We start from the raw sequence: 27482 nt of genomic DNA, 5'->3' as shown, positions 1-27482 counted from the left end.
AACTGCGCCAATTTACCACTTTCCCGTTAGAGTACACATACGAATGCATGGATAGCCCGTTGCCAGACTCTTCCCTCTGCGACAAATGGCTTCCTGAACTGTGCGACCGGCGCGCTGAGACTTGTGTGAGAAAGTCAAACGGTCGATGTAATAATGTTGTCAGAGTGTGTTTTATGGTCTGGTCTGGTTATGCAACGGCATTGCACAGTGACTGAAGAAGCTGCCATGTTGCCTGATGAAGGATCTAAGACCTCGCTGTGACTAAGCTAACCATGATGGATTGCGCAAATATGTGGATATGAGAGCTGGTTAAATGTGCTTTGATTTTCTCGATTGCTGCCAGTCGACATTTCTATTTGGGCCAGACAGCTTCGGCAAGTTCGTTGCCTGAGTCTTTTGTTCGCGTGCTGTAAACTTTACTAATTCCTTCGGCATTTAGCAACGTGTGTTTGTTTTTTCTTCTTTCGTGCTGCTTGCACGAGTATTTGCTTCTAAAAAAACTTGTTATAATTTGTAGCTTTGCTTTGTTTATGGCACAAACAAATGCCCAAATTGATTGCTCACATTTTTTCTAATGAATCGAATTCGCAGCGCATGCGTTGCACGTTGTTGCTGTTTCTTTATCTCTTCCTCTAACCCTCTGCCATTTTCTGTACGATTGGCAACTAAATCGTGATAAAGTTTTTGGTTGCCTGCGGCCGTCATCTGCTCCAATTGCAATGCCCCTTTTGGCTCTGAGGGTCAAAGTTGACTTCGCAAACTGATTACTCAATTAGTTAAGTGAAAGTTAAGCAGCCGTCTACGGGATTGTGTAATGATTGTGGATGGATTTAGTACTTACGCGTGAGATAATAATGCCAGCAATGCTGATGCGTATTCTGGGTCCCTTCAGTAGACGATAGCGCAAATCGACACCATTCCAGAATGAGATGAAGTAACGTTTAACCTGCACACGAGAGAAAAACAAGATTTTAAGAATTAAGAGCTTGTATCATGCTTAGTTATACGCCCAACAGTTGATCTTCTGATGGATATCTGCTTTGCCCACGCTCATCAGAAACAACCGCAGCTGCAGTTGTCGCTGTCGCAGGGTTCATCTTTCATCTAAGCCGCTTAGAGGAACAAGAAGATCGCACCCAAATCACAGGCAGCACCATTAATCTTCACTGAGTGATGTGCATACAAAGCAGGTGTGTCGGTAAGGCTAAGAACTGTAGCTAAATAGACAATAAATGCACAACTGAGTAGATTGAGAGAATCAAAATAATTCTGGGCAAATTGACACCAGTAAGAGTGCTCTACTTGGAAATGCTCGACTAGGAGATACCGTGAGCCTAGCGCCATTATTAACATTCGAATTTCCCTGTGTATATGTTCTTCTTATACCAAGCTTGATATCTCCAGCTATCCCGATCTCGCTTAAAAATCTTTTTTGATATACGAGAATATATAAATTAAGTTATGAAGTGTCTAACTTTTGCTGCATCCAAGATGCTTTATTCTACCCGTTATGTACATTTGCCCAAAATCATCATACCTCCATTTTGAATGAGTTCTGAGTATACAAAGCTCAAAAATGATAACATCAAGAAAAGGTAAGTTATGACACTTCATCGAGCCACTCTGTACAATTTATATGAAGTCAGCTTTTCAATCTAAAATCATATTTGAATCTTTCTGGGCGCTTTTCGTGCAGGTACGCACAGTCTATTACCTGCGCTTAATTAAATGTTTATTCTATTCGGTTTTTGCTGTGCATAAGGCCCAATTATTATGTGCGCCTTGTCTTCTGTGTGTACGTATACACGTTCCCTTCTATCTGACTCGAAAATCGCCAAAACAACTTTTACAAATCTCCAGACTCGGCTGGGAGTGTATAGTCTTTTGGCAATTCAAATTGTCCGGCCGACTGTCTGGATAAATGCCAATGACAACTTCATGTGTTGTGCCCCTTTGGTTGTGGTACGCACCTGCAGGTTGTCTCCGCCATGGAGACGATAGCCATCATAGTCGACAATCACCAAGACCTCGGGATAGATGACGTACGGGGCCTGGCGTCTAGAGCGCAAGCGCGACTCAGACGTATGCGGTTCAGTCGGGTCCGCCTCTATGTCCAGGGTGCCCTCGTCCTCGTCGTTGAGATCCTCAAAGTCGGGACTATTACCGCTGCTGCGGCGGCTTCGACGCTGTCGGCGTTGCAGACGTTCAAGTTTTTCACTGGCTAGCAGATCGTCTGGCTCCATGAAGGCTGCAATTGGCAGAGAGAAGGATGACGAATGAATCACAATGAAATGAAATGCAATCGCTTCATTATTGCCAAGCAAGTCAGGTAGCTGCACATTTAACTGTACTTAATATAATTTTTCGCTCATTATAAGGCAGCCCAAAAAAAAAAGATGTTGCGAAATCGTTTTTGCTTACGTGCCGGGCTAGCCGAAAATCGTGTAAATGCCGAAATACCATCCATAAAATAACCGTGTTTATGGTGCAACTAAATTAACGCGTGGTATTTTGGCGCCACCGGCCAACCGCAAAGGTAAATGCATCCGGCGAAGGACAGCATCGTGTACGGCAACGACGGCGACATCGAAAGTTCAAGCCTCACATTGAACTCACGCTAAGAGCCGCAAAGCGAACAGGAAATGCTAATCATGTGCACGTCGATCTCTCTCGCCTGACTGACGGCACGGAGACGGGCAGATTTATGCTTAGAGCTTAGAGATGGTTTCTAGTTCAATGTGCCCATTATTTAAGATGCGCGCACGCTGCCGATACAGATGCCGATTAGCGCGGAACAAATGAAGAATGATATGCTACCCATGACGGGGGCTCAATGTCAGGCCAAGGTGGACTTTTGGTGAAAGACAAAAGCACAGCATAATAGATGGATGTAGCGGTAATCAGCGTTACAGACTCTATGTAATACAAGCATCTTTTTCTGGGTTATATGTCAAGATTTAAATGTTGTATACCTACCGAAATCACTTAGTTGATCATCAGTGGCCGATGCCTCACGTTTGTAGACAATGTGATGGGCCTGCTCCTTGTTGGGACTTAGCTCATGTGGCAAAGGTTTAATGACCAGATCGTGACCAATGCTGCCCTCCTGTAAAAGATTTCAAATGAAGAAAAATTGAGTTGAGTTCAGTATTTGGGCCACAAATGAGGAAGTTTCAAAGCTTAAAATATGGCATGTAGTAAATTATGTGTATGAAATTGTGAGAATGTAAGCTCGGCTTATTTTTCAAGCTAAAGCAGTGTGCTGCTTAACTCAACATAAGGCTGTTAAAACTTGACTGTTAACCATAATCCGTTAACTGCCAATTTAGATTAACAGATCTAAGCTTGAACCTAAGCTCTGGTTCAAGTCTTTACCACTCATATATTTTTAATATTGTAAGTACAAATATTAGTTTGATTTCCCTAAAAAGTTTGTTATTTCAGCCAAACCTTATTAATAAATATTATTATATTGTTGTTTCGGTTATCTTTTGGAAAGTGTTCTAGTTCAAGGTTGATTGCGTAGTAAGTGTGAGTTGAACTTCGGGTTTGAAGCGGGTTGATTCATTGACATTAACATATTGTTATGATATCCATATAATCTGTATTGGTTTTTGATTAGATATAGAACCTCCGTTTAGCTGCAGTCAACACACAGATAAACTATATATCAGAGCCAGTCAGTTACTTTATAAGAACGTGTTGCTTTTTGACGATATATAACATATAACATAGTTGTATTCTTTTTAAATATTGAATAAATAATTGATGTCTTCCATATTTCTTTTGAACATGAATCGACAGTGTCTTACAGGTGCACAAAAGCTGTGTAGAATTACTAATTTGCTATATTTGTAAAATATATGTACTTCTTTTTAATACAGCTACGAGTCGTATGAATGAGTTGGCAAGCCTGGCGCAGCGATCATAAAAATTAGCTGCAATTTGCATAGCTGCACAATTTATGCAAATCATTTGATCTAGATAAGAATATATCTTGGGCGGTTTTTATTTTTTTTCTCTATGTTGTTGTGCCACGGTTTTTATCGCCTCTGTAATTGCAATAATTAACTACAGAAAAAAAAGTGTGCAAGAAATTGAAAATAAAATAGTTGAAAAGACCTTGGCAAAGGTTAGCTAATTAAAAGCAATCTATTTAGCAATAGTTTAATTTCTGCCAATTGAAAATTTCGATTCATCAAGCCAAACGCGTGGCGGAGTGCCAATTGAAATCAGCACGGACTGTGGGGGCCGAAGGGGAGGCACCCACTCGAGAACGCCCCGCCGTGCTCTGGCAATTCTATGCTATAATTAAAATATTAAATAAAAATTATAGCACTTACTTTAAAGCTCGTATTATTAATGTGCTCGAAACACGAACATAGCTCGGGGCGAGCAAAACGGAAATGTGACTTGAATCTATATTGGGGCTCTGCTCTGAGTCGTCGCTGAGTCATTTGCAATAATTAAACTTGATTTATATATAGCTAAATAGATTTTTCATAAGTCTGTAATAAGACGCAATACATATTGATTGATGCATTAACCAAACGTTTAGCGCAAATATTTGTGCCAAGAACCTGACTGTGCGGTCTGGGCAGTGCTTAAATGCCAAAGGAAACGCCAGAGTTCAATGTCCTCGCACAAAACGTCTGCCAAATGGAAAAACAACAATATTTTAGTGCCATAAAGCAAATTGCAAGCAACGCAACGGCAACAAATTGCCATTGATGACATGCCACGAAACGGCTTCGACTTGGACTACGACTGCGACTAAGACTACGAGTACGACTTTGACTACGGCTTAGAGTTTACTTCAATGCCGACGCGTCGCCTATTGAATTGCAAAATTGCAAAGTGCGTTTCGCCAATTGAATCCAATCACAAATGTGGCCCAGCTGCCGAGTCGCAGTCGGAGTCGTAGTCAGAGTCGTCCGCGCCGCTGGGCATTTGAATTATGAGAGATGTTTGCGCTTGCGACATTTAAATGCATTTCTGTTTTTTTTTTTTCACTTCTCAACAAGATAACGGCGCACGGTGCGTATGATAAATGTGTCAGACAAGCCATTGGAATTGACATTCAACTTGAGAGCAGGTTTCGAGAGCGAACAGGTGAATGCCATAAAGGGCCATCAAGCTGAGCGAATAAAAACATAAATAAAGCAAAAATTGTAAATAAATTACTGTTAATTGTGGACTGCCAATTTTAAACTGAACCCATTGAAGAAGAGTATGAAAGGGTATATAGGCAGAAGGAGTCATCTCTGGCTCCTAACAGGACGACGAGTAGAGTCGAGCTCGGAAACCTGTCCTAGAAAATTTAAAATATATATTATCCTATGCATGAACAGAACGAGCTTCGTCTTCAAATTATAATTGCGATAAATCGATTTTGGGTCATGTTTATTTAACTCATATATAGTTTTGCCATACGCCTTATTTGAGCTGAAAATATCGTATTGATCGGACTTTAAGCGCCGAAGTTAAGCAAGAATGCATTCCAGCTTGCGTGTGCTTGTATGTATATGTGTGTTTGCATATAAGAAGGCGGTATTGTTTTTAACGGCAGCTTAACGCTGGCTGCAGGGTATCTTCTAGTCGGGCACTCCCAACTGGAGCAGTCGTGCTTGCTTCAAAGTATTCTGAGTACTAGAGTTGTCAAAATGCTTGCGAATGTGTGTAATTTTTTTGGCGTGCGCAACCAGATCGCCATCTTATAGGCGCAACATTTGCTCATATTTTATTTTATTTTAATTTTTTTAAGCAACATGCTACATATGCATGTGTTCCGCCTTTTCAGCAGCAACAACAACAACAACAACAACTGCAAAGTGTGGCAGTTGCAACAACATATTTGTCTGGCTAGCAAAACCTGAGCTGAGGCGTTTTGGGCGTGTGCCATGATCATTTTTATTTATTTATTTTTGTTTTTGCAAATTTATTTAGCTCTCATTTATTTATTTGGGATTGTTGGCATGGAGTTCTTTGGGCAGCTCGACGACTATTATGTAATTTTTAAAATGCAACAAGCTGTTAATTTCGAAAAATGTCTTGCTAGCTGTTTATGCGAGAGTGCAATTAATAAATTACTAAGCGATTTATTTGCGCGAGTGTTGAAATTGCCTTGAGAGCAATGCCCAGAGCCTATTTTCCTAATTAAGTGAGCATACATTTAAGCCAGTGCGTTTTTTGCTAGCAGCTTGGCAGCACGTGCTACTTAGTTAATTATATTTTGATAAATGTAAATATCAGCTTGCAACAAGGAAAACAGCAAATTGCTTTCAAATCACGCAGCATTTGCGGGTGCATTTGGGTGCCGGGTGCTGGCTGCCGGGCCTGAAATAAAGTTGTCCGGCTGTCTAGTTTATGTAATCACCCACAACATGATTGTTATATCTTGTTGTTTGTTGCCTGTTGCCGACTGGAGACAGGCGCCGTTATTTATTACATGGCTCCAAACAGTTTGAACGCAATCCCAGGCCTGGTTGGACCGCACTCAGCCTTTCACACATCAACTCTGTCGAATTGTCAGCCAGTCTGTTTGTCTGTCTCTGCGTCTATCAGTTGGACAAGCCACCAAAGTGGCACCTGCGGATACGCCCGAGCTAACCTCTTTCCATTGAGGCCAAAACCAACCGAGCCAAGCCACGCCTCACCGATAAAAATCAATTGTCAATACTGTGATGGATTTGGGATGCGATGATAATGATATTTGGCATTTGGCATTGTCGGCCATTGTACGCTTATTAAGACTATTAATTGCTTTTTAATTTCGCACATCATCAGCACTTTAAAGATATTTGAAAAGCCATTGTTGGCGTGCCATCCATCTCCGTATTGCATCACAGCAGACGCTCTGCCCCCGCCGCAGAGTTCACTGAACTAAACACACAAACAGCCATTGAAATTAACTTACAATCCGAATTAACACCTCCTGATATTTGTTTTTAGTGTTTTTTCCCCAGCTTGTGCCTGACAATAGCCCAAAAGCATCAGCGTTCAGTGTGCAAATATTGAATACTGGCAGCCAACAGTCGGACACAACCACAAAACAAATCTACAAATCGAAAAAAAATAATATTTTGCGGCTTGTAATTTTGGGAATTAGCATAATTTTTGCAAATTCATGACACGAACATTAGACGCCAGAGGAGCTAACTTTGATTGTTGAAATTGTTGCCTCTGCATGCAGAATTTGCTCTAGCGAAGGAATATGACGCCACAGGAAATTCTTGACTCTCTTTAATTGCTTTTATTTGCCTGTTTTCTAGTTATTATATCTTTTAAATTAATATTATATCTATTTAATTACTTTTTTCACACTGTAGACGTCATTGATAAAATTAGTTATGAAATGGCGCTTAGTTTGCCGGACGGACAAATAAAATGCTCTCATCGTGTCGAAAAAGGTATTGGAAATTTTTGTCTTTTGATTAGGATGTTTACTAAATACATAGATTGACTCATCTTTAATGGTTAATAAATATATAATGGATTCTGTTCAACATATCATTGAAAAACAAGTTTATAGTTTTAATCTCCAAATTGCTCATTGTTCCAAAATTGTATACAAAAAACATTTCAAAATTCCAAATATAAGCATATTTTTGAATAGTATTTGTCTAACGAACATATTCTTGTAAGATGTTTGATGGACCATCGGAATGTAAATTGAAATATGTAAAATAAAATCAAAGCAAAAGCCTTGTTTCAAATATGTTAATTGGTATATATATTATATTTTTTTAAATTCTCAAAATCTTTTAATGATAATCATTAAAACCCAAAGTTACTATTTAAGATTAAAGAGCGCAGCCTGTAAAGCGATTGCCCTGAAGACGGTTAATGAACTGCAGCCGAAATTTATAAGAGATAAAAATATAGGAAAACAAAATAGTTTCACTTTCTATAGAAGGTACAGAAGGTATTATAATTTTGTGAAGAAATGTAGAACGCATAAAAGGAGACATTTCAGACGGCGAAAAGTACATATATATTCTAGATCAACATCAACAGCAGAATTTTAATATTAAAACGTTTAATAAAAACTATATAAAGAATAGAATATAAAGCAACTAACCAAATAAATGTTGTGGTTAGGGACATTAATTGCAAGACTAATTGATGTAAAGATAAATGGAATGTGTATTGGTTGTGGATATTGGGTCGATATCCAATGCCGCCCCCTGAGTTTTTATAGATTTTACATACAATTTTTATTACGATTTTGTGTTTACGAGGTATAAAATGAACTCGTGAGGTGTATGTTCACTATAATTCTGGTTTCAGTTTTGTCCATTTGTTTTTTTTTTGTTGTTGTAGTTTTTTTGTTATCATCTTGGTCAAGGTTAAATCTAATCGGCGCTTAAGATCACTGTTCAATGCGACTGCATGTAGCCATAAACTAAAGCAGCCGCAACAAAAAAACACCGAAACAACAATAATAACAATAAGAACATGAAAAGACAAACATACTAAGGCGCAGAACTGCCACAGCCCCGACAGTGTTAACAGTTTGTTTACATAAAGCAGCTCGTTAAAAAAAAAAATAGAGAAAAGAGCCAAGAAAGATTGGAAAATGCGGCATGCCGAACATTAAATACCCTGGTTGACTTGCAGACATGTGAGGAGTAAACTTAACAACGCAAAAGTTAAGAACAGCAAAGTTTTATTAGAAAACTACACTACCCTCTCGAAGTGTATAAGAACAGAGCCCACCTTCGAGCAGCGATTATGCATATGTGTGTATGTATGTGTGTGTATCTGCAACTGCAGCGATCAATGAATATTTATAAAACAGCAGCAGGCCCCGCCCATGGTCAGATTATGGCCAGTGGCTTAAGAACAAGAATTTGGCCCACACTCGCCGCTTGACGTTCTAAGCCGAATGCAATCAAAAGCAATCAAAATTAATTTGCTCACTCGCTTGTTTGGCAAAATGTATCAGTAGGACAGTAGGCAAACAAACTAAGCTATGTAAGCGATAGTAAATGCATATAGTAAAAGTTAATCAAGAGTTGCTTAATTTCAATTAAGCAATCAATCTATGCAGCTAAAATCCACGCCAGTCAATTGGTAAATTGAAATTCACTTAAGCCCCAAATGACTTTCCCCATGGAGGCGTGAAAACTGCATTCACAGGCAGTTAATCGCCTTATGGAATCTGTGCTGGATACTCACGTAACAGATACGGAGTATTATTAAAATGCAATATGCCATTAGGCACCCGCCAGTTCGGGCGTTGTTATCAGGCTACTCCAGTCCCCCCGGCTTGGGGGCAATTAAAAATCATTTTTCATGAGGAAATAGTGGCAACTGCCCCAAATTGATTAAATAATACAAGTGTGCCTTCATGTGTGGGGCATAATTGAAAAGTTTGTTAAATGGAGCGCGGCCAATCCTGTGTGCTGTGTGCCATGCGTAAAGATCGCCAGCAGCTGATCTTCATAGCAGCTGCAGCCACAGCTTTGGGTGCTATTTCATGCCTCAAGTTTGTCGTTATGTCTGATCAGTTTTGTCTCAGTTTAGTTACAGCAGGCGGCTGGCGACAGGCGGCAAGTGGGCAACTGACCAAACTCGAAAGACTTGAGCAACTCAATTTGCATTGGCCAAAATGTGATATGATGTGTTGATGGTGAAATTGCGAATTTATGTATTAGTTTCGACGAAAATTAATAGCTTCATGTAGAAAATATGACGTGTGGCTTGAATTACTCAACTCATTAGATGCAAATGTTTTACATGCGATGCAAAACGAAATCAAACTGTTTTACAAAATTGAAAATAAACTAAAGTCCAGAGAAAACTGATTAGCCACACCTACCACCACATATTCAGGGTATAAGATGTTTTCTCATACACATATAACAACTTTTTTGTAGGTTTTCAAGAAGTAGAATTTTATATTTGACCTAACGAAATATTGTTGCATAGTTCAAGATGCGCTGGGTCTCAAAAAATTAACAGAATTAAGTTATTTGTAATAAAAATAATAGTGTATAATGTTTTAAAAGATACTGCTATAAAATCGAATAAGTTGTAAATGTCGTCGCATTAATGGCAATGTATTTTATTGCCAACGCTTCTAGTCACTGTGAATGTCAAATCGAAAGACTTAGGCAACGAACGCGACGCCTGTCGGCAGCCCAAAAGAGCAAATAACATAAATTCTACTGATTTTAACACGTTGATGCCGCATCTGATGCAAATCAAAGCAGTGGCCAGTTTGTCTATAAGTATGCGCGATATTTAAATACACTTAGAAATTGTGAGGCAGAGACACGTTCAACTCTGTGTAAATATCAAGGCTGAAACAGCAAGCACCAAGTAAACAATTTGTTAAGAAGGTGACGATGAAGAAGCTCGCCAGCCAACTAAAAACTAGTTTGCTGCCAAAAGACTTGAGGCTTCTTAATGATGCTGCTGCTGATGCTGCTGATGTGCGTGTATCTAATAGAGTTGCCCAAAACGCCGAGACCCGTGTCCAAAATGGCAACGTGCTGCTCAGCTACCTAATAATTGGGCTCGTTGTTGATTCTCTTGCTGCTATTTACTGTTGTGCTTGTGGTTATTTGATCAAATGGCATAAATGCTCGCTGCACATCCATTTTGATCTTTAACGTTGCCTCTGGAAATGTCAAAGTGAATGCAAAGGGCAACACAATGAAGCCGCGCTAAAGGCAAAGGCGGAGTCTTCGAATGCCAGCCAAAAAAAGGAAGAGCTCCATAATGTTATTTAAGAAATCGCGTTATGTAATGATAAATATCAGGTACTTCGTGTATTATCTGAACAACTTTATTTCTGGTTTTATGAGTAACTTATCTATAAAAGGGAAACTGTGTGCTGACTGATTGACTCACAGACTGACTGATTGACAGACTGACTGATCAACGCACAGCCCAAGTGACAACGGCAAGGAAGCCGACTTCTCCATTTGAAGTAATTGCATAAGTACTAAGAGTTGGTAATGGAAAATTCCGGCTGTAAATGTGGAATATTCGTGGTAAAGGGTTGAAACTTATTTTCAAAGACATTTTTGGAAGTTTTTTAATCAAAAATAAAGGAATAAAGTTGGATGGCTGCATTTTTATTTCCATTCAATCAGAATTAAACTCATTTCAACACTCTGCAATATGAAATATGTATGATGTGTTTCACCAATAAAAATTGGCAAACAAATTACAAATAAATCTTTATTATATTTTCGATTTTATTGACTGAAAACCCAAGCCATTGGGCTAAGATAGTAAGCGTACTTATACATTTCCCTTTGAATGGAATATGGGTGGAAAAGTGATGTCTAATATTGTAAGAAAAAACGTATCTTAAGAAATCCAGGTACATTAATATATTGACACATTATTGAAATTTACAGATATTTAAACGTTTTTAAAAAGTTTAAAGTCTTATGCCAAGAATCAGTGTCATATTTGATCAGTATGCTGTAGGCTTTTGGGAATCGTTTACTAAATCAATGTTATACATAAGCGATTAACAATTTTTGCAATGGAACGACACAATTCTACTTCGTGCCTAGCATGATGAATATAATAAAATCTACTTTATGCCTACATAGCCTTTGAGCGAATTTGAAGATAATTGAGATCATCAAATGGCGTCTGATATGTTTATGGGGCTGTTAATTGGCAGACTAACGGATATATAAGATTAAAACCCACTTGGAGCAGGGTACAGGCTGCATCTGCTGCACGACCTTTTGAATAATTTGTTTAAACAAAAACTGGCGGGCAGCTGTTGGCTTGACATTTGGCGCAATTAGCATTAATCAAGCTTGGTTGTATATATATATATATATATATATATATTTGTAGTTGGCCCCAAAATGCTTTATTTATCAGCAAATGGCACAGGCCATTTGTTGGCTGTAAACATTTAAGGCTGGCTAGCAGAAAAATTATGATTGCGCTTTGTTGGCCAGTGTTGTTGTTGATGTTGATTGACGTCTTGTTGTGCGTTTGTCCTTGAACTCGATTCATTTTTGATAAATTTCAACGCACTTTGCCACAGTGCGATGCACTTTGTAATTGTATTAAACAATTAACGGGCGCCAAGCGTCAAATTTATTGTCATCAATTTGGATATTTGCGCAACTAATTGCCACACACATTTGTTTAAAAAACGCCCAACGATGTTGGCCAAAAGGCTGCAGGCCGGAGAGTGCGTCTAATTAGCCATGAATATTGTTTTCGTCAGACGATATCTCATTTGTCTGGGATTATTGTGTTAATCGAGGGGCAGCCGAGCGAATATTTTGAATGTTGAAAAATTCAATGCCAAATTTTTTAACCAATGTGCTTACATATGACAATGAGTAGAAGCTTATTACATTATAATTGGCAAATGTTGCCTAAATTTTCTCAGTAAATTCTTTCAGCTTGCCTTTATATATACACACGTCCCTTCGGTTTTATTTTGAATAGTATATTGTGTTTCAACAGCACAACAAACTCTAAAACGATTGTCTTTTAGTATTTTGTTTACTTTGCAAGGTGCCTTGGCCAAATTGGGGCGATTCCGTTGCCTCGTTTCCCTTTCAACTGCCCCACCCATGGTGTAACTTAATGGTCGTAGCTGCTGCCCATTTGAAATGGTGTGGCTTTTGCCGTTTTTTATTTTTATTTTGCTCGCCACAGCTTCAAATGCCAGAGGGTTGGGGGCAGGGCTATTGGCGGCAACGTTTCTGTAACTTTTTATGTAATTGAGTCGCAGCAACAACAACAAATAGTGCGTGCCAAGAGTTGTGCCAATTTGTGTGCTGTGCCTCAGACTGGGCCATAATTAAACAAGCCTAGAGTGCAACAACAACAACAGCAGCAGCAGCAGCAACAACAACAACAAGAGCAATTGCGAGTGACCAATTTCTGTCGCCAAGTTGGGCAATATGCTTGCCAGCAAGTTTGTGCCTTAAGTCTTCTGTTTGCACTGTGGTTACGATATTGCAGTATCACCACAAATCTCTAATTCTAAGCAATGCTTAAAACGAAATTAAAATTGAATTTAGTAATTTGCGATTTAAAGATTTATATGCGTAATATTGTTTTACTTTTACCCCACTGTGTGACATATCATGCCAAGAATGCGGCTGTTAGCCAATCTATAGTTAAGACAAAATGTCTGAAATATTTTAAGAAAACACACTGCAGTCAATAATTAAGACTGTGACCACAGTCGTACGCACATGTTATGGTACCAACTATTCGGTGGGACTAATTAAGAGTCCATAAAATAACCGAGAGTCTTCAGAGCGTCAACTTTATTTGACCAATCCAAAGATTGCGCAATTGTTGCTGCCGCATACATCTTCTGTCGATTTTTTTGTGGTGTTGTTAATTACAGGTTGGCTTCTTGATATTTATCAGCCGTTTAAGGTCAAAGCTAAGCCGGAAGACAGGCAGGCGGGCAGCCGGCCGGCCAATCGGCTAACCGGCGAATGTCTGGCCGAGCAGCTGCATCATTCTTGCGAAATTTTCGCCGCTTTGCACTTCAAAATGTCAGCGAGCAAACATTTTTCACATATTATTTATGAATTGTTAAATCTTTTTCAATTTTTCTAAGCGGCTTGTGGCCTGGCAACTCGCACTTGGCCATAACAAGTCGGTCAAGACGGCCAAGTCGGCCAAGCCGGGCCCAGACATTGCAGTTTGACCTTTTATTGCCTGACTGCTTGGCCAACTTGTCTGTGTAATTATTATCAAAAATACATTTTCAACTTTTGTTTAACAAATTAAAAATAAACACACGTCAGTTAATTGCCAAAAAATATATACATATAAAGTATATAAATATATTTTTTGTAAAGAAGCAGCCGGCACAGTTGAAGCCTTGTTTATTGGCCATTTGACGCTGATGGTTGATTGGTTCGATTGACCCTATTACCATGAATGTTTTGTTAGCTTTGTCTGTTATTGATTATTAAATTTTGGCTTTGTGACATTTGCTTCGGTCTTCATGCATATCTCAACATTTTGCTCTAACAATTAAAAGGTTTTAAGTCTTTGAACACATTGGGAACTTGTCATTAGCTTGAATATTGTTATCAGAATTTTTTGCGCTAGAATTTCCCAAATTAACAACGATTTACTTCCTTTTTGCAGATTTTTTAGCTGGTTGTGTTCCACTTATTTCTGTTCACACAACAAACATTTGCACTGAGAGGCTTTACACCCAAGTGTGTTGAGCTTAATTTCCGCCACAGGTTAAATGTTAATTGCCAATTGTGTTATAATTAAAAGCTGAGGCAATTTATCAGCAACTTATTATCTGCTAAATACTAATGTTGTTAAAAAACTAAGCGACGACGGCAAGATTGACCTTCAACGAGTTGGCGTTTATGTGAGGAAGCGAAAAGAACATTTTGAGGCTTTGTTGCATTAATGATGTATGTTGTATGTAGTTGCATAATTGAATACAAATATTTGATGGATATTTTATGTCCAAGAAGTAGAAGGCAACTGTTTCCTGAATTTTAAACGCCATGACAAACATATTTAAATAAAGTTTGTTATGCCTTTTCTTTGCTTCTGGTATTTGTGTCGGGCGTAAGCTCCACATAGTTCTCTCAAGTCTGATATTTTTTCTAAATATATCTTTGCATTTGTAGTTTCAATTATAAGACATATTTCAAAGCATATCGCCCATACGTAATCTGAGTTTTCACTTTAGCAAATTGGTCAAGGTGCTCGATTTGGTTGTGACGACAACTCGTGAGTGTTTCTTTAAGTTGTTGTTGCTGTTGCTATTGTTGCTTTTGTTGTTATTGCAGCTGGCCGTTTGACAATGTCTAATGTCGATCGACATGCAATTCACATTACGGCTGGTCGTTTGGTGGCCGAGCGTAGCGCAATATTGCGATATAAATTAATGCTTAATCAGCAGAAATTGTCTAAATCCGCAAATTATTCGCAAGTGGCAGGCGTTTAATTGTAACTGCCCCAAGTGCAGCCCACAGCCATACACATACACACGCAGACTCACACACACACACAAAAGCCAACCGCATTTTGGTGGCCAGCACAAAGCCAATGTAATGTCCAAGTTTGACCATAACAATAGTCCGCCTGTCATAACAACAATCCATGAAGCCATAAAAATCTTAAGAGCGGAGCGTCAGGGGCGTGCTAATTGAAATTCTTGTTGCACCTTTATTGATTGTGTTGACCTTCTGGGACGCATAAGTGGCAACATGAATTCGACACTTACCATTATCAGGTCGCCCGTTTCCATGTGGCGACGCATCAGAATCGCTGCCATATTTGGCTCATCTTGGAAAACCTCGCCAATCTCATGCTTGTCATGCTGCAAGAAAACAAAAGAAGAGAGTTAGTTTGACGATAAAATTGTAATTGATAGCGAGCCAATCGACGCGGGATATTAGCTTAATTTGATTTGCTAACCGCCGACATTCAATTAACAACGAAATCAATTCTTACGGTCGCATTCCAAGCATTCCAAAAATCAACTGCAAGCTCAAGAGTAACCAAGCCGCGGCTTTAGCCGAACTAAATGTAAAGCAATTTTTTATAAAACATAAAAAAATGCTGGTTTGTTATTCTGTTTGCTGGACAGGCAGCTGTATAATAATTAAATGCGCCAGCAGCAAAAGAAGGAGACAGCCGGCAACCGATAGAGACAGACTTAAAGACATGGACAGAGATTAAGAGCCACTCTTGGAGAGGGAGAGATGAAGCTCGAGCTCGGCGTGCTCGGAGTGCTGTTAGCTGCGTGGGATATGCGGCAGCGGGGTTTTGATTTATGCACTTGGTCAGCAAATGTGACGCCTCAACATGCACGTCACTCATGCGCCGTGTGTGCCGTGCTGTTCTCTGAGCCTGACCATGAAAACTGCGCCGCCGTGGCTTCAACTGAAGCTTAAGCTTTTGACATTTGGCCAACTGGCTGCTGATCTGGTTTCAGTTGCGCTCTGTTCTTGTTGCAATCCTTTGACATCGACATTCGGCTTGTTTTTTTGCACTTTTCGACTCAAGGCAACTTGGCTTAGATGCTGGTTGCCAAATTTCTGTGCAAGGCCCAGGGGGAATGTGTTTCATTGGAATTAGCATGGTGTTTAAGCTTTCAGCTTGCAAAATTTGTTCACTGTGAACTGAGAAATCAAATGTGCGACTAATTAAATTAATTGCCGCTGCGCCTGCCCATTAATTCTGTAATAAATATTGAAATAAATGTAATCTGACACTTGACATCAGCATTTGGCATTGACTGCGTATCGCGTATCGTGGACCAGGCCGCCAAATCTGAGACACAAAACTTGTCCGCGGCGCTCTATCAAATTACAAGCATAAATCATTTTCATAACTGGCCGCAGCCATAATATATATGTACGAAAAACATGCCATAAAACTAAGCCAAGTGCCAAAATCAAAGTCACTGCAAAGTGACCAAATAGCCACTGGCCAAAAAGTTGCCCACATGCGATGAAAGCAGCGGACTAGCCGCAAAGGCCATAAATCAGCTGGGGGTTAACTGAACAATCGGCCAGGAGCGGAAGATGTGGTTAACAAATTGAAACGAACTCACAATATAAAATTGAATGCAATAATATTACGCCTAAAGGCCGCAAAACGTTTGGGAATAGGTTACGTAAAAAGACCATAAAAGAGATTATGTACACCTTCATAATCGAAAGAAATTAAAACAAAGTACATCCTTTATTTAAATGAGAGCATTACCCGATTTAGTACGAGCCATGTCATGTTCTTCAAATTTTCTAGTTTTTTTTTTCAGGAAGATTGAGTAAATTAGAATTAAAAGGTAAATTTTAGGCAATTTTCACAACTTGGCTGACAATTAATCAAACCACTGAGCTGTCTGGCACTTGAAGAGTGGGGCGTGGCAGTTGGGTGTCTTACTGTTGACCGCGAAACGTGTTGACACGCAATCGCAGCAGCAAATAAAAAGCAATTTTCATGTGCAACAAGCATTTATGGCTTAATTTGTTGTTGTTAACGGGCTGGCTGACATGTCTTGGCTAACGACCTTGTGGAAATAAGTTCAAAGCAACAAGAGCGACCCCCACACCAAATGGCTCACGTATTTGAGTATTTCTGTATTTCTAATCCAGCTGCCAACTGCCAAGAATCAAGGCACTTGTTGTCCATAGTTTTTTGCTGCTTTTGTCACCGTTGCAGCCATTGGCCAAGTGTTTGGCCATATTTATGAACCGTTGGTGCCCGGTGGCCACTAATCGTGGCCGAGACTCGTTTGCAGCACCGAACTTTTGTTTTATTTTTGTATTATTTCAATTTTTTGTTTGTCTCGTGTTGTTGTTTATTTATTTATTTTTTTTTTGTAAATGCTCTTGAAGCAACTTTGCATGCCACTGGACCAATTTCCTTTGTTAGTTGACAATTGTGCTCGTTTTGGCTGAATATGTTCTGCTGCGGCTTGCCGCAATTTTAATTAGCCAACGTTAAGTGAGGTATGAATTGTAAGCCGTGAATTGTAAATTGCAGTCGCTGTCTCGCATTTGGTGTCAATTTTTTTATTAACGACATCGTAAATTTTTAATTACAAATGGGTACAAGACATTATGCAGATCGCTCCCCACACATACGATCTGCCATCTGTAAAATGCTTGTGCAATTTCAATGTGGGCTCTGCCGTTGGGTGGTTATGTAAATCGCACTTCACACGCCTGAATTACTGCGGCTATTTCACTTACTTTGGCTCACTGGAAGCTAAAATACTTTCGAGTGTCCGACTGGCCCCAAGGGCTTTTTAGCTAAATTGGCGCCATACAATTTGTTGCCTTTCTACAAGTATTTTGCATATTATTTTTATAAATTGCGCCTCATTAACGGCTTATAGAGAGAAATACGCTGGCAGCAATTAGATGAAAGATTGTGGGTCAAAAAGAAAATGAACACTTACTTAAAAAGTAGCTTTCTAACAGACAGATGTGTGGGTGTCATTAAGAGAATCATTTGAAGCACAAGTAGGCAAGTCAACTACTCTACCACGGCCATACAGTAAAAGAGGCTGGCTATGAGATACCCTTCACAAAGGTTCATTATGAAATTCTCAAGGCGACTATACGCAATCCTACAGTCGGACATGGCTAGATATATATATACTTTATCGGGTCAGTAATGCTTCTGCCTGATGTATACATTTGCACAAAGACATGATACCCTCTCTCCCGCATTTTCAATGGGTACATGCTATACAAATTGTGAATAGAGTGAGGTCGAGAAAGTTGTGGTAGATAATATAGTTATTTCCAGAAAAACGCAAGCTAATTTGATGGCCTACCAAAATGCCTTGTACCGCAACAGCAACAAAAGTCAAACCTAATGAAACAAGTATTATATGTTTCCCAAAAAGAGAGTACACGAAAGTAAAAGGTTCGCTCTTAGCTACTTCCGGGCAGCGCTCTAAATTTCTCATAGCTAATTTGGCAAATGCAAATCATTTCAAAAAAAGAAAGATAAGCCGGCCCAAAAGGCGCACATCTAATCAAATGACTTAGGCAACGAACTTGTCGAAGTGAAAATTAGCCTTTGAACTTTTGTGCGAACGTCTGGCAACTTAAATGTGAAATGCCTATTCGGGTTGGAATTATATCCATGCTGGTTACTTAATTGGCCATCGTTGGAAATGAAAGCGCCGTCGCCTTAGAAGTAACGTGTGTGTGTGTGTGACACCCACGCTGATATATCCCAATCCAAGAGATTTTCGGTCGGCTACTACGCACATAAATCCACAAGCCATTTAACCACGCTAACTGACAATTAACGCATTAGCAACGACATCGACAGCGACAGTGTCGTGGATGTGGCCGAGTGGGCGTCGTTTCTTTTGATGGTTACGCATACGACGCGTTGGCTGCCGCCTCGACGCGCGCATAATGATTTCCATTTATCGATGTCTATTTGTGTGTGTGTCAGACTTGGTGTGCGTGTTTATTACGCACCATTATGCACTGCACACACAATGGCACTGACACAGGCACAAGCCGATACGCTTCCAGTCACAATACACAGCACAGTTGACTTGATTTCAGTGCAGGCTGTTTGTTTGTTTTGATTTTGGTCTTCTGGCCGTCACAATGCCAAGGCTTTTTGTTTCTTTGTGGGCCTAGGCAACGGCCACAGAGTCTCATTGTCTGCCCATTATTTGGCTAATTACACATTTCATTCGGTCAGCGATGATCAATGTTATGATTATGTCAGATTTTTTCAATTGTTCGCTCGAGCTTAACGTATCAGCATAAACTGCCGCAGACAATTACGTATGTGAACACCAGTCAAGATAATACGTTCCAATGAAGGTAACAGATTAACATATATATATGTTTTCTATAATTGAAAAGTAGGTAGACAGAAATATGAAAGAGAGTAAAGCGGTTTTTGAAGGTATATCTCTGATATTATTAATTTTCAGTAAAGTAAACATTTTAGTAATAATGTGTATCGAATCAAACTTTTTCAAATAAGGTAGCACGGCTTTTCCGGGAAAATGTTCTTAAAATTTGAGCTACACATTGGCAAGCATTTTTAGATTGAGTGCGTTATTCAAAGTATAAAAATCATGAATCATTTAAATTTGTATGTAAAGATTTAATAATGAATTTAAATGCATATTCAAGACATAAGAACGCATGGAAACATCTCTATTTCAACCAACTTAAACATGGGTCTCTGGTTACCCAACAAGGTCATTAGTAGATGCCCAAGAGGCTCTGAAATAGGCTCAAGGATAACCTGTTAGCTTAAGCAGCATGCAGCATGAATAAGCGCCTTAGCCGCATATTTTCGGAAAGACTTTAAATATTAATATTCTCAAATAATCTTAGCTTTTATTTGCGGAATTAAAATGTAAAGATTAAGTTTAAAAATAATTAAGCAAACCTTTCTCAACTTGAAGACGAAACTGTGAGATCAGTGACTTTTAAGCTGTGTAACTTTGTCTGTGCTAGGAAAAGATGATTTGATGCTTAAAGAATAAGCATTAGTAATCAGACGGGTCTAGCCCAGACATCACAAATAGTGCATATAAAAAGTATAAAATAAGTAAAAAGCTTGCATTAGATTGCATTACATTAGATCTTAAGTATTAAGCTTCAGCTTCATTGTATTCTTCCTGATTGCTTTTCCATTATTTCTGTAAGCGAAACGAAGGCTACTTTGGATTATGATCAAAGTGTTTTTTACAAGATCACTCAAAATTCGAAAAACTTCCGCGCTTGCATTAGACTTTCATGAAAATTTTCCCTTGTGGCCGCCAGATAGGCAAATTTCCTAAAACAGACATCTCTTGGCAAAGGCTAAGAGCTAGACGAAAATATATGTCTAGCGTCTGACCGCTCGTTACGGATACTCAAAGTTGTAATCGTACTTTTGTAGTGCAAACTTTGAGCAGCCGCAAAAAAAAAAAAAGGGATTGAACAACCTCGACTGCAGCGAGATCGACTTTGTGGGTTTACTGATTGTTGTTGTTGCTGTTGCTAAGCTACAAAGCAACAAGCCGCACAGCGTTAACAATAACTGCAACATGAGCATGGCCAACAGTAACAACGGCAACCAGTGCCAGCAACAAAGGCTGTCAGGCAACAACACGGGAGCATTATGCAACCGCCGATTGCAGCGGCACAGACCAGAGAGAAATAAAAAACTCTAGCGAAATGCAGTCAACGAGGACGGCAACTGCTGCCTCGGCTGCTTTCTATGCGGCGACTAGACGACTTTTCCGAGTGGGAGACAGTGGGACAGTGAGCTAATTTTAAATTCATTCAACTGCCAAACGCTGGCCATAATCACAAGCTCATTAATCAAGCAGCCTTTCGGCGCCTCGCACCGCTGCAAAATCACCCAAATACAAGTTGAAGTCGTTTTAAATGACAAGGTACTCCAGTTAGTGGTTCGTTTATGCATTATACGTATGTATTTCGTTGGGGAGCTGCTGCTTGTGAAATCTGCACCAATTGCATTAATAGCATTTTAATTATGCACTATGAAAAACGCATTTTTGTTTGCTTTGGCGCTGGCAACAGCTTTGAAAACTCAATTAGTTGCCTTTCAATAGGCTGCATTTTTTTTTTTTTTTGGGTACGGCTCTTTGAGAATGAAGCACCTCGGCACAGGTCGCGAAGTGCTGCACATTTGTTGGCCAATTCTTTTGTTTCAACATTGTAACTGTGGCAGTTGGCCCGGCAACATAAACTTGGCTTACTCGTCTCGTGTTGCCGCTGGCCAAGCCCAGGAACGGGGTTTGTTCTGGTTTTGTTGCCCCATAAAAGGCTACTGACAATTGTCTGCCAGTGCAGTCTACTGTGGGCTTATTTCCATAAACGTATTTCACATGGATGCCATAAATTGCCAAGGCTGCGCTTACACCTTCAATTCGCAAACTAAATTCTCTAACGATTTGGAGCCTTCAAATATTTTAGTATTTATTGAATATATTCATCAAACGGGCGTTCACGACACGACAGTTACTCGTGGTGTGAACTTCCATTTTCCCCTTAACTACCACGAATATATTCCTGTTTGCAAAAATTTGTTATGCCCGTTAAGTTAGCTACCATTGGGGCAGGCCGAGGAAACCTGCACCTTTATTTATATGCTGTATTTTATTTAATTTTTTGCGCCTGACCTTTGGCGGAGCCTATCGATTGAATGCGGCGGTGGGTGTGCCGTTCAACGCCTGTGTTTGCCTTTATTTTTCGTGGCAGCAGAAATAAATTACAAAGAAAACTTTGTGGCGTTGCCGCCTTCACTGTTTGTCCAGATATTGAACGGAAATTTCACTGCACGAATCTTATTTTCATCAGCTGAATGCAAAGGACTGTGCAACTCGTGCTAGAAAAAATGCAATTAAAGTCTAAATAAATTTGAAAGTTCACTTTTAAGACCCTAAAACAACAAAATATCTAAGGCAATTTGCTTAATTTTGCGGCTGCCAAATAAATTTCCCTTGCCAAGTTTGTGGCTTAAGTCTTTTGTTTTCACAGCAAAACTATTTTTGATTAACACTTGAAAACAGGGTCGGTTTTTCAAACGGTCATCGAGCATATTTTTCCGCATGCGGTTAGACTCTTAAATTCAAGTTAATTCCAAACAATGCGCCAAAACGAAAAAAAAACCCACGAAAATTGCCAAAAAAATAACAATTCATGCCTCAAATTAGAATAAATGTTTCTTGATGGAAGGTCTCTGACAAAGTGCCGCCATTACCAAACAAAAATCTCATACAGAAAATATAAAACTGTTGCTGCGGTTAGTGTCCACAACTGGAGGCCATTTGCTGTGCAGCTTTTTGTGGCATGAGTCAAAGTTTTTCTTTTGGCCGAAAAATAATTGCCAAAACGCAGACACTTGGAAAATGTCGTGCGTGGGCCTGTGACTCTGTGGCATGTTGCATAAAAGCATAGCGCATTTCATTTTAATTAAAAATAAGCTAAAATCTTCCAATAAAAAGGCTCACATAAATCTTTCCGCATTTCGCATGGGCCTTAGCGTTGAATTATCACACATAAATCACTGAACAGTCGACCAAGTCCAAAAGATCGAGAGAGACCCGGCAATCTTTTTATTTTCTTTGCCTCGTCGTCTGACATGACATTTCACTTTCATTTCCGAAGTTTGTGTCTTGCATTAAAATCATTTTTATTCGTACAACCGACTCCCTGACTCGCGCTCCTACAACAAATCCCATTTGGTAATAAACGCCGAAAGTAAAACGTATAATAAAGTGCAATCGATCGATTGTTCAAAGCCTGCCATCTCACACACAACCAACGAGGCCCAGCAAAAACAAATAAATGGAAATAACCTAGTAAGTATTAACAATAAAAATTCACTTGCACTTGCGGTAACGCCCCTGCCATGGGGCATAATGATGTATGTGTTTGTATAAAAAATACTACCCAACTACTGTATACAAAAAAGTAAGTGTATAGAAGCGAGGCAAAAGAAAGCGAGCACTCATAATTGAAATAAGTCACGTTCATGTTCATGGTAGAGTCACAGACACGAAAAGTGTTTTCTGTGTGAGTGTGTGGGCTTTAATTGGAAATTAAATTGTTTTTCCTGTATATGGCATATAACATAAATAAAATTGAAATCAAAATATTCGCATTGAGCAGAAACCAATCTTGTGCAGTTAAAAATATATATTACTTTGTCAAATGCAGCTTAACATATTAAATGTTAATCAATCAATTCACTCAAATTGAAATTCCTATTAATAATAATTGCCTTTGCTATATGGACTTTACATAATGTGTGTCGCATGCTCTTAAGACTATCAATTGTCGTTTTAGTGTCAACAACTGTCGTGTGCTTATCTAGCTACCTACTTTATATAAGCCGATTTCCGCACGTCCTTGACTTTAAAATTTGGTTAATTTTTTATTTATTTGTGGCAGCCAATTGCATAACAGCAAATGTAATTCAAAACGAGCTCTACAGTAGTCCAACCCAACCTGAGCATGGCTCTAATCTCTTTATCACACGGCCAATTAATTTTGATTAGATACAAGCAATGCAACAAAAACACAATAAAGCACAAGAGGAGATCGGCGAACGAAGCGCAACTAAAGCGAATGCTGATAAGACACAAAGTAAGCTGCAAAGTCTGGTTACCTGAAGCGGAAGACGAAGCTGAAGAGAAATACAAATAAGGTTAAACTAACTCTCTAGTCAAGAGTGCCCGACTGGGCAATACTCTGTATTTGTTATTCCGCAACATATACGTTTTGGTCCTTCATATACCAATGCCCTACAGCCAAAATTTGAGGGACTACCAGAAAAAGGTAATGTCCAGAGTATACTTAATCTATATAATCGCACAAATAGGTTCTCAATATATAAATAATCAACAATCAACAAATATCTTTATCGAAATATATTAAATATCTTTAACTTTGAGTTGGACTCATTCATATAGCCATATAATTGGACAGACAGACAGATGGACATGACATAGTATACTCTGCCAGATTTAAAAAATATCAGCTATTTGCAGTGGGTACAGGGTATGGAAAACGTATACCAGAGCGCGAATAAAATACCAAAGACAATGAATATTACAAATCATGATGTAACAATGAAAGTGCAACAAAAGTTAAGTCAAGCAATCAAAAGGTAGCCACAAAAAACGTGATCAATAATAATAACAAAAACAATCATAACAAAGCAATAACAATAAAGGTTATCGAATTCCATAGTTAGGAGTGCCAAATATCTTATTAGAATTCGGACCGCAAGGCAAACAGTGCCAGCTGTAAGTAAGTGCTCGGTGCAGCCATAACAAAACTCCTTAACTCTTTTTAACTTACCTGCTCATCGAGAATCTCTTGCAAGTCCAGGCCATGCGTGGCATTTGGTTCGCTGCCCACCGACCACATGCGCAACTCATGAGGCGCACCCTTGAAAAGGCCCTGCGTGGCGCGCAGCGTGAGATTCATGTGGCGTCCGAAGGCGCTGAAGGAAACGTTGTGCGACTTGATGGAGCTGATATCGCCGCCAAGCAGCTGATTAGCGCTGTCAGCTCCGGACGCGGCCGCTTGGTGCTTGAGCTCGCTATAGTAGGCATTCTTGCTCAGATCCTTTTTGACATGATGTGGCTTTTGCTGCACAGTGGCTGCCAGTTGTTCGCCGATGCTGCGACGCTTGCGCTGTAGGCCGCCGTGCGATGTGTGATGGAACAGCTGGACGAGCTCATAGTGCGGCACGGCATCGTGTGTGTCCACATGGAAGACTGAGTGCAGTTGCTCTGGCGACATTTGTTTGTGCAACTAACGAAGCGAGAAGCAGAAAGAAAAAGAGAAAGAGATTTATTGATTTATATGCATATGGATACAGCCGCTGGCTGCTACAAATTGTAGCAATTGTTAAAGTATTCATTGAAAATTTATCAATAATTCAATTTAATAAACACAACCCATGGGCACAAGTGTTTATACGGTTCGAGTTTTATACGGTTTTTGTTTGCACGGGCACTCAAGTGGTCTAGAGATTAACGACTGAGCCGAGTTGAACCGAACCTAACTCAACTGAACTGCGCCGCGTTTTGTCGGTCGCGGCGCGCGAGTATCTTCAGCAAGTGGGTCAGGGTCAGATCGTCGCATGCCGTTCGGGTTTCTATGGGGCGGCAGGGGGGGGACCCTGAGGAAATCCAAGAAACAAAAAACAAAAAAACGGCTAAAACCGTTTGCGTGTACTGTTATCGGCAATGCGTGTATTCGAAACTATGAAACTTGTATTGAGAGCACAATAATTGCATATTTTAATTAATAACAAATTCTGTTTTTTATTGTTATAAATGTGATTTTGCGATTGCACGCAATTGCTCTTGATCACAGTCTGTTTTTATTTGTCAATAAAATCATGTAGATTTATAGTTTTCGTGTACCACTAAAATCAATTGAAAAACCCTTGGACAAAGCCTTTACTTCTTTGCGCCAAATTGCATTACTTATACATTATTCAATAATCATTTTCAGCTCGAATATATTCCCAAATCGAATACCCCATTTCCGTTTCCATTTTTTCTAAGCTCAAATATTTACCGCATGTTTACATTCCGAACGGCAGCAACAAATCGTCAATTCACAAAATTTGTTACAGGGTCAACGCAGACTAGAATTTCCTTTAACAACTGGCACAGGCCGGCAGGCAAATACAAAAGACTTAGACAGCGAACTTGCTGCAAGTGACATGCAAGTTTGCCCGGCAATTTAGGTAAATTTCTTGAATTTTATAAAACCACAAATGGTTCGCTGTACCGAAATGAGACAAAATTGTGCAGCAAATGACGACAACAGCAGCAAAAAGAAGAAACAAAAAAATAAACAGCCAAGAAGAAGACAAGGTAAACAACATAGTGTCAGGCAGGCAGCATAGACAATAATTTTTGTTTGTTTTTTGTTTGTTTTTATTTTGAAAAATGTTGTTGTCCGTTGTATAACAGTTAGCATGATAATTCTGTTTTAATTGAAATACAAATGGCCGGCGAAATGAGCGCAAGTGAAACAAAGGCGACAGGTGAACAAACGCAAAGAGCGAAGAAAACCTGACGCAGACAATGCCAAAGAGTTTTTACTTTCATTTGAAACGTGTTTTGACCACAGCACAGACGCCACGACGAGCCGCAACGGCAGCTCGTCGGGGTCGAGTCTGGGCCTCTGGACTGCTGCACATTGAGCAACTTTTGCCCATTGAAAGTGAAACTGAAGCCAAAGCATTGCCGATGACGCGCCAAGTTTCGTCTCGAGTGCCTCGCTCTGAGTTTAATTATGAGTGTAAATGAGTGTTGAATGAGTGCATGTGAGTGCTGTGTGCACATGGAACGATGCTGCTGTGATTGTCTTAGGGCTTCCTGGCTGGCATTCGAACATTTGGAAAGCTGCACCTGCAGCGATTTGCAATATGCAAATGGCGAATGGGGCCACACCCCAAACACCAAACACCAATCAACACTTGACCAGCTAGCCGGCCCGAGACGCAGGGGGGCAGCCCTTGCTGCCAATTAATTGCAATTAATGGGAGTTAACAGCAAATTATGCAAAAGCCATTTGATGAACAAGATCAGCGCCAGCGATTAAGCTTGAATATCAGGGCTGGAAAGCACAATTCAAATGAATCACAAAGCGAACTACGAGACTGAAAACTAAATCAATTTAAATTGTGAACAAAACAAATGCTTGTTGGTTAAATGCAATGGTTGGAAATGTAGAAATGTTTGCTTTCTGGTCGGGTCTAACCAGAAAGTGTCTCATTCTGAAGCAGAAATAGTTCAATTTAGATTTAAGGTTCGGTTCATGGTACCGGTTCGCTTCAAAACCATTTTGTAGCTGTCACTTGGATGTCACAGCTGAATAATTCCGTGAACTAGTGAGCTGAATCCCAGCTAATCATTCATCGATGGCTCACATAAGCGACTGCGACTGCGACGGCGACGGCTGCTGGCGATTTGTCCAAGCGGCGCGCGCTTTAATTTTCGACGGGGTGCAATGACGGATATTGTGAAATTTGTGTTTGTAATTTGTATAGCTGGCTGCTGTAGCTGTTGTTGTTGTTGCTATTCGCTGCTGGTTGTCCGCTCGGTTGTCCGGTTGTTGCTGCTGTTTTGTGCGCGCAATTACTGAAATTGTGTGATTACTCATACGCCCGATATAACCGGCATGGTGACTACGACGGCGAATGCTTAAGTGCAACAACAACAACAACATTGTGGCAGCCACCGATTCAAAGTAAAAGGTGTAGCCGCCATATTAGCGCAAAAAGTGTGCTTCAAATTGGCCACGGGGAGGCCAATACTCTGTTTATGGCGTACACACACTTATCTCAACCACTGTGTCCATGCGTTGTGCAATTTTCTTGCGCCGGTCAAAGTCAACATCCAAATCGACGCACTCTCAATACGAACGCTCGGAAGAGTGTCACTCGACCTTTTGCTAACCAACCGCATACAGAGAAATTATACACTTCAGCTATGAACA

The 27482-nt window shown here is 39.8% G+C and overlaps 1 protein-coding gene across 3 annotated transcripts in view; it reads right to left on the bottom strand.

The window, feature by feature from the left end:
* LOC115762743 (venom metalloproteinase 3) overlaps positions 1–27482 on the bottom strand; it is a 55028-nt gene that overhangs the window by 14550 nt on the left and 12996 nt on the right. For all 3 annotated transcript variants that reach the window (XM_030705091.1, XM_030705083.1, XM_030705099.1), the window contains exons 3-7: positions 24318–24776; positions 15221–15316; positions 2977–3106; positions 1971–2248; positions 842–946 (exon numbers count right to left, since the gene is read on the bottom strand). In XM_030705091.1, the coding sequence (XP_030560951.1) occupies positions 842–946; positions 1971–2248; positions 2977–3106; positions 15221–15316; positions 24318–24776 (1068 nt within the window). The remainder of the gene's footprint in view (positions 1–841; positions 947–1970; positions 2249–2976; positions 3107–15220; positions 15317–24317; positions 24777–27482) is intronic.

The sequence above is a fragment of the Drosophila novamexicana genome, unplaced genomic scaffold (genome assembly GCF_003285875.2).
Source record: "Drosophila novamexicana strain 15010-1031.04,08,12 unplaced genomic scaffold, DnovRS2.1 tig00000008-arrow-pilon, whole genome shotgun sequence".
NCBI lineage: Eukaryota > Metazoa > Arthropoda > Insecta > Diptera > Drosophilidae > Drosophila > Drosophila novamexicana.
The sequence above is the reverse complement of the archived record's forward strand: the minus strand, read 5'-3'. Positions and strand labels throughout refer to the sequence as shown.